Source organism: Macrotis lagotis, chromosome 1 (genome assembly GCF_037893015.1).
Source record: "Macrotis lagotis isolate mMagLag1 chromosome 1, bilby.v1.9.chrom.fasta, whole genome shotgun sequence".
In the NCBI taxonomy this organism is placed as follows: Eukaryota; Metazoa; Chordata; class Mammalia; order Peramelemorphia; family Peramelidae; genus Macrotis; species Macrotis lagotis.
Genome location: NC_133658.1, coordinates 804384080 through 804397768, shown reverse-complemented (window position 1 = coordinate 804397768; position 13689 = coordinate 804384080). Strand labels below are relative to the sequence as shown.

Genomic DNA, 13689 nt, shown 5'->3' with positions numbered 1-13689 from the left:
TGCGGGGTGCCCCCGAGTCGGGGGGCCAGACTGGCCCAAGGGTGATCGTCCGCGTCGGGTTCGATGATTTGCCGGGAATGGTTGTGGGGGATATTCCCCGGGGGCGCGTTTCCGGTGGCCGGCGTCACCCCCCCCACACGCGTGGGGCCGCTTTGCCAGCCCCCCGGGTGGTGGACGGGCTCTGTCCAAACTGCCCCTTCCAAGGTCGGGGGTCGGAAAGCCCCGGTTCCCGCCCGAGCCGGGGGGGGGGGGGGGGGGGGCGGTCTTCCAAGACCACCGAGAACTTGTCCTAGAAAGTCTGCGGCTCCGGAGCGCGGGTGGGCGGGGCTTGGCCGCCCTTGTCCTTCCGGGGCGCCGAGCCTCGCCCGACCCCTTCGCTTCCGGGTTCAGGGCGAGCGTGCAGCCTTCGCCCGGCGCTCGGTCCCCCGCCCCGGTCCGCCGGGATGAGCTTCCTGAAGAGCTTCCCTCCGCCGAGCCCCGAAGACGGGCTGCGGCAGCAGCAGCCCGACACCGAGGCGGTGCTGGACGGCCGGGGCCTGGGCACCGGCACCCTGTACATCGCCGAGAGGTAGGGGCGCGGCCGACCTTGGCGCGGCTCCTAACCCCCGCCCCGGCGGCCCGGGGGCGGGGAGGCGGCGCGCGCATGCGCCGGGCGGGGTGCCCGAGTTGTCGCCCGGCCCGCCGGGGACGCGTCCGGCGCTCGGCTTCGGAGCTCGGGGGCTTCCGACGCGCGCCCCCCCGGGGCTTCCGACGCGTGCCCCCCGGGGTTCCGGGGCTTCCGACGCGCGCCCCCCCGGGGCTTCCGACGCGCGCCCCCCCGGGGCTTCCGACGCGCGCCCCCCCGGGGCTTCCGACGCGCGCCCCCCCGGGGCTTCCGACGCGCGCCCCCCCGGGGCTTCCGACGCGCGCCCCCCCGGGGCTTCCGACACGTGCCCCGGGGCTTCCGACGCGCGCCCCGAGGTTCCGCGTAGCCGGGCGGCACCGGGAGCCCTGTCAGGGTTCGGATGCCTTGGGATGCCTTGGGTCTGGCGAAGCCCGGGCCCTCCTCCCAGCGCTGCTTTTAAATGCAAAACATAGAGGCGCCGAGGGCAGTGCCAGCCCACCGCGGAGGGGAGGCCTCTGCGTTCTGGCAAAAGACAGGGAGGTCAAAAACCAAGAGTTTAGGGAAACCTAAATGAGTGCAGCAGTAAGCTGGGAAGGGCGAGGGACGCGTCTCCTTTGCAGGGGACTGCAAGCCCTTAATAGTCAGTAAAGTTGTTAAAAACCAGATCTAAAGCTTCTTGTAGTGCATTTATTGCGATTCCTTTATGCCCTGCCCTGTAGAGACCTACATTCTGAAGGGGGGCATTGTGGCTCACAAAGGAGTTAAAATGAAGTTACTCAGGTTCTTCATCCCCCGTGAGACCGTTTTGACTGTCTTTGCCCCCAAATGTACTAGTGAAAGTTTCCCTCTTCAGTAAGCATTTATTAAGCAGGGCCTTGCTAGGTGCTAGAGATTGAAGGAATGTAGATAATCTAATGAGAAAAGGAGGTGGACGGAAGTTAAGGGACTTGGTGGTAGTAAGTGATGGAAACTAGAAATGAGCTATTCAGAACAACCAACTATTCACCCAGTAAACGTTCATTTCAAGCCTCTACCTTAGGGCACCTAGGGTGGCACAGTGGATAGAGCTTTGACTTGGAGTCAGGAGGATCAGAGTTCAAATGTGGCCTCAGACCACTGGCACCCACTAGCCCTGTGACCCTGGGCAGGTCACTTCACCCCGATTGTCTCCAAGGCCATCTCCAGTCATCCTGATTCATATCTGGCCACTGGACCCAGATGCTCTGGAGGAAAAAGTGAGGCTGGTGACCTAGCGCAGACCCCCCTCACTCAAATTTCATTCAAGTCTTTGTCATGGTATCACTTCCCTGATGTCAGGGTCTTCTTTGAGAATGAAGAACAAACATTCAGGCCTTTACCTTAATATTCGTTCATTCACTCTAGACATACTTCTCTACCGGTAAACTTCTGCTCTTTCGCCTCTTCCTCCTCCATTTAAGGAAGGTGCCCAGACCGGTCATCTTTTCATATTCCACCCAATTGCACTCTTTTTAGACTTCTCTTTCATCTCTCTTCCCCCTCGTCCCCTCTAGGTTCCTTTTGTGTTTTGTCTTCCCCCTTTAGATTCTAAGCTCCTTTAGGGCATGAACATATTGCGTGATTAATAAATATTGATTAACTGACTTGCTGACTTTTCCAATCCTTCCTTACCTATTGCCAGATTAAATATAACTCCTTTTCTTTCCATCCTTATCCAGCGACCTATTCTGCACTGCAGCTATTGTATATATGTTGTCTATTCCTGAAATATCCTCCCTCCATTTCATCTTGAATTTTTTTGCCCATTCAAGGTCAACTCAAAATTCTATCTTCTTCATGAAGTGATCTTTGAATCTCCCAGTTAAGAACAACTTCTTTCCATATAGTATTGTTTCTATACTTGGATAATTCTCTTGTGTATTTATAATTTACCTATGCATGGACCTTATCGTTAGAGTGGATCCTTAGAGTCAAGCTTTATGAGGGCTTGAAGGGGAAAGATGTGTTTATTTAAGATGTCTACTGGACATCTAGTTTGGGATGTCTGAAAGGCACCTAGAGATGGGAGACTAAAGATCAGCAGAGAGCTTAGGCCAGTACAAGTAAAGATTAGAGTTATCTGCATAGAGATGATTGAAACCACAGGAGCTGATAAGATTATCAAATGAAACCTCTGCTCCTTTAGCATGGAAGCTGCTAATTCTTATAAAAGCCAGGCTGGCTCCACAATATTTGATTTGTTTCTGAAAGCTTGCCTTAGTTTCTACTTTGACCTCTTTAGATCCTCTGGAATTTCAGCAGTGATATTCCTAGCAATTTTCATTTGGGGATCTCTTTCAGGAGATTCTATTTTACCCTCTAGATCTAAGATGTCACTGCAGCTTTCTCTCATAAATTCTTGAAATTTGATGTCTAGATTTTTTTTGTTCATGGCTTTCAGGTAGTCCAATAATTCTGAAATTATCTCTTCTGCTGTTTACTAGGTCCAGTTATTTTTAACAGTGAGACATTTCTCTTTTTTTCCCCTTCTTTTGACATTGTTTCTAAAGTATCATGAAGTTGTTAGCTTCTACTTGCCCAATTCTGATTTTTAAGGAATTATTTTCTTCATTGAGCTTTTTATACCTCCTTTACCATTTGGCTATTTCTTCAATGAATTTTTGTGCCTCTTTTATCATTTGGTCAGTTTTCTTTTCTTTTTTTTTAGTTTTTTTTTTTTTTTGCAAGGCAGTGGGGTTAAGTGGCTTGCCCAAGGCCACACAGCTAGGTCATTATTAAGTGTCTGAGGCTGGATTTGAACTCAGGTACTCCTGACTCCAGGGCTTGTGTTCTATCCACTGCGCCACCTAGCCGCCCCTCAGTTTTATTTTCTTCAGTATTTTTTTACCTCTTTTTTTTAACCATAATATTTTTTACAATACTTTCTTTTCCCATTTTTTCTCTATCATTTCTATCTCTTTAACTCTTCTAGTAATTCTTGTTGACATATTCAATTAGCATTTTTCTTTGAAACTTTGCTTATAACTGTTTTCATGTTATTTTTTACTATAGGTATATTTTGATCTTCCCTCTCACTGTGGTTGCTTTTTATGGTCAAGTTGTTTGCTTGTTTTCCCAGCCTAGTTTTTCAATTTGAATTTTTATGTAAAAGTTGGGCCCTGCTCACTTGGGTAGGGAGGTACTGGACCAAGCTTTTTTCTTGCTTCTGTTTTCAAAGCTATTTCTGAGAACTTGCAGGGTTTTTTTTAATGCTTCTAAGGTGGTATTATCCTAGGAGAGGTATGTCACTGCTCTTCCGGTCTGTGTTCTATTTTATAGGAAGGAAGGGCTCTTGTTTCCTTGTAGTCAAAAGCACTTGCTCCTCTTGGCCCTGGAATGGGGACCAGAGCCCCTGTTCTCCACTCTGCTCTGGAATTGGGATCCAAAACTGTTTATGGGCAATAGCGTTTCAGTCAGCACTAGTTGCAGCCAGAGCTGTAATTTCTGTCTCATCAATCCCTTTATCATTTTTGGACCAACAGCTCTTGAAGCTGCTGCTGCTGCTACTATTGTGACTGCCACCAGGGTCTATGGCTGGCTGGTGCTTCTGCTGCACTCCAGGGCTAACTCCACTGTTACAGAACTCTCCTCTTTTCCTAAATAGTCTTATTTAGACTATTTAAGAAAAATAGAAAATGGAAAAAATGGAAAAATTTCTCCCTTTTGCATCAGGTATCACCAGTACAAGTCTGGTAGTCAGAACAGAGAGGCCATGCACATCATCAATAGCTTATTTTTCAAGGATCAAAGGAAGTAAACTATTTGCAAAAGAAGATTTGGAAACTGAATGACCACATGAAAATAAGCTCAAAATCACTAAAAGTAGAAAATACTCGGGTCATATTTTCAAGTTGGATGATCCAAAGACATCTCAAACTCAACCTGTCCAAAATTAAACCCCCTTCTCCTTCCTCACTTCTCTATTTCTGTCAAAGCCTTCACTCTCCTCAGTGTTTCAGGTTTGTAATCTTGTCATGATCTTTATCTCCTTGCTTCTTCTCCTCAGAGTTATTTGACAGATCTTCCTTTTTCTAACTCCACAGCAGGTTTTGTATTTCATGATCCCTTTTTTCCACTTTCAGAGCTGACACCTTAGATCAAGCGCTCATTATCTTTCCTACACTTCTAATATGTCTATCCATGATAGAGATGCTGTGCCATACAGTGATGATTATGATGCAGTTGATGAGATGAGTAAAAGGAAGCTGAACTTTTGAGAAATGGAAGAGCTAAGAAGGGACACAGAGAAGAAATAATGGAAATTCTTAATTACCTTTGTTCAGAGATGGGGGACCACTTGAACACAGAATTGTCAGATAAAGGTCTTTGTTTCTGCTTCAGTGCTTTAAAGAAAAATTTGGAGAGGCTATAAGAATTGACTGTTATTATTTATGTTTATCTTATTGACATTAAATGTTGGCATCCTACAATATTTGTTGTCCATTTAAAAATACTTGCAAAAATGAATATGAAGGCTTTCTCTAAAATGTTTTGTGGTGACAGTGTATATGCTCTGTCAGCAATAAAGAAGAAGCCCCAGAACTAGATTGTTTTGTGGCTTTTAAAAATAAGGACAGAATTTGATAGACACTCTATATTAACATTTTGTCCACCACTGGATGGGCACTTACAACAGAAAATTTTTTGGTATTGAATGTTTGGAATTCTCTTGGCAACCCATACTTGGTATTTTGTTCATTGTGTCACACAGCCAGATAATTTTTGAGGTGGGAAGAACTAAGTTTATTTGTTTAAAGGAATGTAGTTTGAATAAGAAATTGATGGCTACTGCAGTTCTCTGAGAATTTATTAAAACCAGTTTTTCATTTGCAAAAGAAAGTGTATGCTAAGGGAGTGTATGATGTAAAAACTGATTACTGCTATAAATACTGTGGTTTTTACAGAAAAATGTGGGTTATGAGTTGTGGACAGTCAAGTTTTCCAAATAGTCACTGTGTTCATTCCATGAAACACGGAACCTTTTCTCAAGTAATTTAACATTCTCTTGATGGCTGTGTCTTCACTGTAAACATTGACTGTGATATTATGGCATAATATAGTTATTTCTTCATGACTAAAATATATAAGGAGGTATAGGCTAGTGTATTAAAGTATTTGAGTTCTCGTGCCATTTTGTTTTCAGATCATTGTTTGTAGTTCTCTTGATTCTGTCATTGTGCATCCTACTTCATTGTGCTCAAGGTACCACTATTAATCTACTGTGACCTTGGAAAACAGACACTGGTTGTTGACTTTGGGTATAAAATGAGTAGTTCATGAACTTTGGTAAGTGTATGTGGTGTCATTTGTTTTAATTGCCCAGGCTTTTTGATCTCTTGTTTTAAATTATTGTCTTTCAGATAGATGAGCTTGCTGGATAACTGGATCCGGATAGATGAGATGTTATATAGTTCTACATAGTTCACCATCATAGTTTTCATCAACATCAGCATCTTGGGGGAAGGGGCCATGGGTTGGAGGGCAGGGCAGACTACCACCAACTAATCTGGTCCAACCTCTGCCCAAATCATGAATCCTGTCCACAATCAGTGAATATGTCTCTTCTTGAAGAGTTTCTGTAATGGGTAACTCAGTACCTTCTGAGGATCTCTTTCCATTTGTTAAAATAAAATTTAATACCTTTTGCTTTTGCATCATTCACCATTTACTACTATACTCTTTCTCCTTCCCAGAGAGCTTGGTATTGCCATGATTACTGAATATCCCTGCTTCATTCCTTGGCTATCTTTTTACCAATTATTTTGCTGGCATGGTTGGTCTTTGGTCACATAATGAGAACAGAGGATGATAGGTGGCCAACTAAAGTGTCTTACTCATGCCCTCATGATGACAGGAAAAAATCATCCTGGACTTTGGGTGGACTTGTTGTAATGAATTTATGAGAGGACATGGACAAAAGTTAAAACAGGTGGGCAGGTAGGGATGAGTTGTGATCAGCCTCTTTGGAGGGAACTTCCAAATTGTTGATATCAACAGATTTACTGGAGTATTATTATTCTAATAAAATAATTGCAGTTGATTTTTTTTAAGGTTTTTCTGCTTTAGCTTCTATTTATCACTATGATAGAATTGAGCCTTTATTATCTGGAATTTTCCCTTAAAGCTGCAGAATAAAGTTTGATTGAGCCTATTTTTCATTAACTATGGAAAGGTGGTTTTCTGTTGAGGGCAGGGGCATGAAACTGTAATATCCTTTGCCCCAGTAAAATCCTCTTTCTGGCCTCCTCATAACTTAAAAAAGAGCTTGGGTTTGCAAAAGCTAAACTAGTAGAGCACATGCCTTGGCTTATTTTTACCAAGCTGGAAAAAGTTCTAGTACTGACCCAGTAGTAGACTTTGTCCTCAGAAGAGGTCTGGTACTGAGGGTGTTGAATATTTTGGCCTTAAGTATCCTCAGATATTTGCCATATTTCATCTACATATTTGCCGTATTTGCCCTATATCATCATCTACATCTTCCTTTCTCTGAACCTCTTTTCTGGTGTATTTTTTTCCTACCTATTTCCTTGACCTTGTTGTCCATCTTCTGTTTTTTAATTCCTTTTCAACTAAATTCTCTTAAGACTATCTTACCTACATGTTCTGATCTTTCTCCTTTTTAGACTTGGTTCTGTCTATTGATAGCTTGCCTCTTCTAAACGTTTTTAATACCAGTATATCCCAAGACTTATTCTAATTCAGCCCTTTTTTCTTTACTCTCTGCCTTCAAGGCCTATTTCCAGGCCTGCAGCTTCAGCTCTCCTAGGGCCTCCAAGGGGCTGCATTCCACTTCTGACTATTATTTGGCCCAAATCATCTGAACTCTAGTTCTGTATTTCAGGCTTCTGACTTTCTCCCTCTGTGCAGTATTTCCGTGGTAATACTAAAATAAAGCTGATGGAGATGTATGGTGACAATAATCATCTGGCCTGGGCCAGCACTGGTTCATGATTCATTCTGAACACACCTTAGGTTGTGACCTTGGTTTTTGGCTGGAATGCATAATGTATACTTATGCACACTTAGCAAGTGTGGTAGAAAGAGCATTGAAAGGTAAACTAAAAAACTTGATTTCACATCTAAGATTTTTTTCCTCCTTATTGAAGGATTATAAAAGTTCCTAAGTGATGTAATCTTTCCAAACTGCAGTTTCTTCACTTGTAATGCACATGGTAGGGAGAAGAAAGCACTCCCACAGGGTGTCTCAGTGGAAACCATATTTATTATAAACTGAAATGTGCCTATGGAAATGTGGATTCTTAGCACTCCCACAGAGTGTCTCAGTGAAAACCATTTTATAAACTGAAATGTGCCTATGGAAATGCGGATTCTTAATAGTGCCATGTTTTAATGTAGCTCGGTAGCTAGGTCATGAAGAACATTGCCCAGAACAGCCACCCCCCCTCCCCCAATGGTCTCCTGGTAGAGAGCTATACCTGTGCTGCTACTAGAAGCCAGAGAGCATGAGCTGAGCCCAGAGAATTTGCTATCTATATAGGAAATATAAACATAAATAAATATAGACATAGTTGGGAGAAAAAAGATAGAAATATTTTTATGATTCAGTTTTAAAATGAGTGTATATTTGCAGATAGTATTATCAGATTCTTTAATTAAACTAGAATTCTTATAGTTTGCCTACAAAAATTGCTTTATACTAATTGATCCACACACAGACATATTAGCAAAATGTACATATTGCCAGCATTTTTGCTACTAAACTTGACCTTGTAAATTTTAATAGGTTTTTTTGGTTCATGACAAGTCAGATTCCCCTTTGGTTTTGCTGTATTAGCCTCTTCCCCCACCCCCAGGACTTTACAGCTAAACTGGCCTTTATCACATCCTTCTTAGGGAAGGGAGAAAGGAATGACAGGCTCTGCTTTTGTGTATGTGTGTGGTGGGGTGAAAATGAGAAAATTAAAAAAAAAAACTCTTAACCTTCCACAATAATTTTTCAACTAGTTAGAAGTTTTTGTATATCATTACTAAGTATTTGCATTGATAGGATCTAGAAATGTAAAATTTAGTGTTATAACTTCTGTCAGAAACAAACCTGGGGAAGGGACTGTTTTGATGGAAAGCAGGTCCAAAATCAAAATTTTATTTTCAAGTAATTGTTTTGAAGGTTTGTGTATAGATGATATTTACATGAAAACATAACATTTTAAAAAACTTTGATTTATGGACTTCCGGCCAAGGTGGAGAGAAGACAGGCATAGTTCTAAAGTCTCCTTATCTTTCCTTATCTATGATATGAAACAAACCTCTTAACAGAAATCCGATCCACAAAACCCAGAAATAAAAGCCAGGAGAAAGAACATCTTACCTCAGGATTTGTCTTTCACAGAGGTAGGTGAGTCTGGGGCACAGAGGGAGGATCAGCCACATATCAGCCTGATTAGTGATTAGCATCTGGATTGGAGCCCTGAGTGCTGGACCTGCTTGATCAGCAGCAGGCTAGACCGTGGGGGCGTGGGTCAGCTAGGGAGCAGAGGCATTGGTGTTGGTGCTGTTCTTCTGAAGCTTGCAGGGTCCTGCTGCAGGAGAGCTGTGGACACCATCCCTGAGGCCTCTTCCCAGAACAAACACAATTACAGACCTTCTACCCCAGGCATAGGTGTGTGAGCAGAAGAGCAAGCCCAGCTGACAATAGGGAGAGGGGTGACCTCACCCCAGGGTAAAGCCCACCATTGATTGAAGGCAAAAGCATTTAACAGCTTCAATCACTCCCTTCAGGCTAAGGGAAAAGGCCTCAATCAAGGTCATAGACACTCCAGAGAAAGCAACCAGCACCTCCTACTGGCCAGCCAGAGAAATTGCACTCAGTGAATAAAACCTCCAGGGATCCCAACACCAAACCTCTGTGAACCAGCCCCTCCCCAACTCAAGGTCTTAGCAAAGGTGGATCCATAGAAAAATTCTTGGAAGGAAAAGACCCTAACTCAGAGAGACCTAGAACCTCTGAGGAGAATACGATCAGATCTCCAGCACAGAAGGACTTCCTTGAAGAAATAAGGTAGGAGTTTAAAAATCAATTGGAAAATTTGGGAGAAACACCTTGCAACAAAGAAAACAAATCATTGGAAAATACAATTGGTCAAATACAAAATGAGACTAAATCTCTCAGATCCTCAATTGGACAAATACAAAAATGAGAATAATTCTCTCAGATCTTCAATTGGACAAATGCAAAAAGAAAATAATTTTCTCAAAACCTCAATTGGTCAAATGAAAAGCTCTTTCAAAAGTAGAATGGACCAATTGGAAAAGGAGTTGCATAAGGTTAATGAAAAAAACTCCCCTCTAAAAAGAAAAGAATGGAGTCTGCAGAAACTAATGACTCCATGAGACAGCAAGAGCCAGTTAAACAAAACCAAAAAATAGCAAAAACAGAAGAAAATGTAAAATACCTCATCAGCAAAACCACTGACCTTAAGAATAGGTCGAGGAGGGGCAACCTGAAAATTATGGGACTTCCGGAGAACATTGAAGAGAAAAAAAGCCTGGACTTAATATTACAGGATCTAGTGATGGAAAACTGCCCTGATATCATGGAACCAGAGGACAAAGTAGATATTGAAAGAGTCCATCGATCCCCACCAGAAAAAGATCCCAAAACACCAAGGAATGTTGTGGCCAAATTCCAGAACGATCAAATAAAAGAGAAAATCCTGCATACAGCCAGAAAGAAACAATTTAAATATCAAGGAACCACAGTAAGGATCACACAGGACCTGGCTGCATCAACATTAAGGGATGGAAGGGCCTAGGACGAGATATTTTGAAGAGCAAGGGAGCTTGGAATGCAGCCAAGAATCCACTATCCGGCAAAGCTAAGCCTTCTCTTCCAGGGAAAAAGATGGATATTTAATGAAATGGAAGAATTCCAAAAATTCCTGATGAAAAGACCAGAGCTAAATAGAAAATTTTGTCATCAAACAGGAGGTTCAAGAGACACATGAAAAGGTAAAAAGGGGGGGCAGTTAAAAAAAATTGAAACTTGCTACCCAATAAGTTGAAACTGGCTATATTACAACATGGCGGGAAAGATTCTTATAAATCTTGAGAATATACCTAGCCAGAAGTGATGGACATTCATGACCTATCCATGAGACTGCTATCCAATGGGATGTAACTGGCTTTAACCCCACTTGGGAGAAAGACTCTAATAACTCTCAAGAATTGTACTTAGCTGGAAGTGATGGATACTCAGAAATTTCTATGACTCCCGAATGATTTTAAAAACACTACCTCATTAAAAATGGGGACAGGAAAGAGACGGAAGGAGAGAGGGGATTGAATGGGGTAAATCTCATTACACTAAGAGGTACAAAATAACTATTGTAATAAAGGGCAAGAAGGGAGATGAGAAACACCTGAATCTTCTCATCAGACTTGGCTGAAAGTCAATTTACACACATACTCAGTTAACTTAAAAAAACATCTAACCTCTCCAGTATTAAAAGGGGAAAAGGGGGGGGGCAGGGAACGAAGAAAGGGAGGAGGAGGAAAAAAAGGGGAACTAACAAAAGGCAGGGAAGGGGAAAGAAAAGGGTGGATGTAGGAGGGCAAACACACTGAAGGGGGTGGTATTCAGAAACAAAATACTGGAGAATATGGATAAAGGTGGGGGGGAAAGGGGAAAAATACAAACAGATGGAAAATAGAATGTAGGGCAATAAAGAGTTAGTAATTATAACTTTGTGAATAGGATGAACTCTCCCTTAAAACGTAAGCAAATGGCAGAGTGGATTAAAAACCAGAATCCTACAATATGCTGTTTACAAGAAACTCATTTGAAGCAGAGAGGTACATATAGAGTAAAGGTAAAAGGTTGGTGCAAAATATATTTTGCTTCAGCTGAAGTGAAAAAAGCAGGGGTAGCAATCCTTATCTCAGACAGCTGCAAAAATAGATAGTTAGGGGCGGCTAGGTGGCGTAGTGGATAAAGCACCAGCCCTAGAGTCAGGAGTACCTGGGTTCAAATCTGGTCTCAGACACTTAATAATTACCTAGCTGTGTGGGCTTGGGCAAGCCACTTAACCCCATTTGCCTTGCAAAAAAACCTAAAAAAAAAATAGGAAATTATATTCTTCTAAAAGGTACCATAGAGAATACCATCACTATCCAGATAAAGAACCATGGAGTTTGAACAAAGTTCAAGGACTGTTCCCTTTAATTTAGAAAAAAAAAGATATCTTTTTGTCTGATCTTGTTATCTTTTATACTTTATGTTTCTTCTTTAAGGATATGATTTCTCTCTCATCACACTCAATTTGGATCAGTGTACAACATGGAAACAATGTAAAGACTGATAAATTGCTTTCTGTGGGGGGAGGGAAATAAGATGGGGGAAAAATTGTAAAACTCAAAATAAATAAAATCTTTAATTAAAAAAACCTTTGATTTATTAAATCTGTATAAGTTCTATAATTTGTTTTACTATATTTTTCAGCCGCCTGTGCTGGTTAGATGGCTCTGGAATTGGATTTTCTTTGGACTATCCCACCATTAGTTTACATGCTGTCTCCAGGGACTTAAATGCTTATCCAAAAGAGCACTTGTATGTTATGGTCAATGCTCGATTTGGAGGTATAGTATGACTTTCTTAATCTTATCCCTTCTTTTCTGCAAAATTATATTATGAATGATAATCTAATAATATTGAAAAATGGTAGCATTCCTTAATTTGGATTTTAGGACATAAAACTTAGGTGAGATCTCCTTCAAATGAAATTGCACTGAAATTCTCAGGGCAACCAAGCAAACATTTCTGAGACTCTGGAATTAATAGTTGGTTGCCCCATTTTAATATTCTTTTCCATTTAGTTAAACATCTATACCTCAGAAGTTGGAGTGCTTTGTCATGGGCTTAAATTGTATTTCATTATGTGGAATGGGACATTTATATTTTAGCACATTATTTATGAAGCATGATTGCTACATTCCTTGTCTTTCCCTAATCCTTGTTTTCTATGTATTTATATTTTGAACTCCATAATTAGAGAATAATTCTTTGTCTCTTTTGTTCAGCTATGCCCTACTTTTGTTACAAGTGCTGATTAGACGTACAAAGATTTGGGTCACTGCCCTTGTTTTTCCAGGTGATTAAGGAAGAATTTCTATTGGGGTTTGGATTAATTTAACAATTATTATGTCTATTAAATCAATTTTCCCTTTTAGGTTACAGTTTCTCTTTAGCAGAGAAAGTATTTGATAATATCCATATGAATATCTTGGTTCTTCCGGTTGCCATTTTAAAATTAAAGTCAATTTCTCTTAAATTTCTAAATGATGATTTTAAATTCATTCAGAGCACTGAAGTAATTTATTTTTTGTTAGAGGATCCTAAATTTTGAATGTTGGAGGCCTTCCAAAGATTGAAGGTACTGATTGAAAAAATTTGACTATAACTACCAAAGTGCTTTAAGACTTCAGACACCAAACCAAATTTCATTTCCTTCTTCAGCTGTGTTTTGACTGAAGAGTATTATATTGGTTTAATGTTGTTATTCTTTCAACAAATGAAACATCTGTTGTATGTAAGACGTAATGTTAGATACTATTGGGATTTAAATAGCAATGAAATAATCTTTAGTTTTGTCTGTTGCACGATATAAGAAATATTTGTACAAATAATTGTGTAAGCTTAGAATAGTAGGACTGAAAAGGACCCTTTATAATTTCTAGAAGGAAGATGTTGAAAAGAGTGAAAAACAACATGATAGTAGAAATTCAGAGGTTGTTTTTGGTCTGAAGAAACAGGAAAGACAATGATGAAAATGGCTGTGGAACTGAGCATTGAAAGATGATTGGGAGAGGATAGCATTTTAGTTGGATGGAATGGCAGAATGATGGTAGCTGATGCTTATATAATAGTTTGGCGCAGTGTTGGGAGGCAAGTGAAATACAGGGCATATTCAGATGACACTGAATGTGGCGGTAGTATAGGATATATATACATGTACATATTTATCTAAGAGAGAGAGAGATTGGGAAAACTTGAATTTTTTTAGTTTTTGTTAGGGAACAAAATTTTACCAAAATTTCTCTAGAACAGTGAT

At 41.1% G+C, this 13689-nt stretch overlaps 1 protein-coding gene across 3 annotated transcripts in view; it reads left to right on the top strand.

Moving 5' to 3' along the window:
• Window positions 1-382: 382 nt before the first annotated feature.
• Window positions 383-13689, top strand: part of CLNS1A (chloride nucleotide-sensitive channel 1A) — a 28732-nt gene continuing 15425 nt past the window's right edge. Inside the window, exons 1-2 of one of the 3 annotated variants that reach the window (XM_074216957.1) lie at window positions 383-568; window positions 12081-12217. In XM_074216957.1, the coding sequence (XP_074073058.1) occupies window positions 444-568; window positions 12081-12217 (262 nt within the window). In that variant the 5' untranslated portion in view covers window positions 383-443. The remainder of the gene's footprint in view (window positions 569-12080; window positions 12218-13689) is intronic. The other 2 variants (XM_074216956.1, XM_074216955.1) reach the window with 2 other exon arrangements.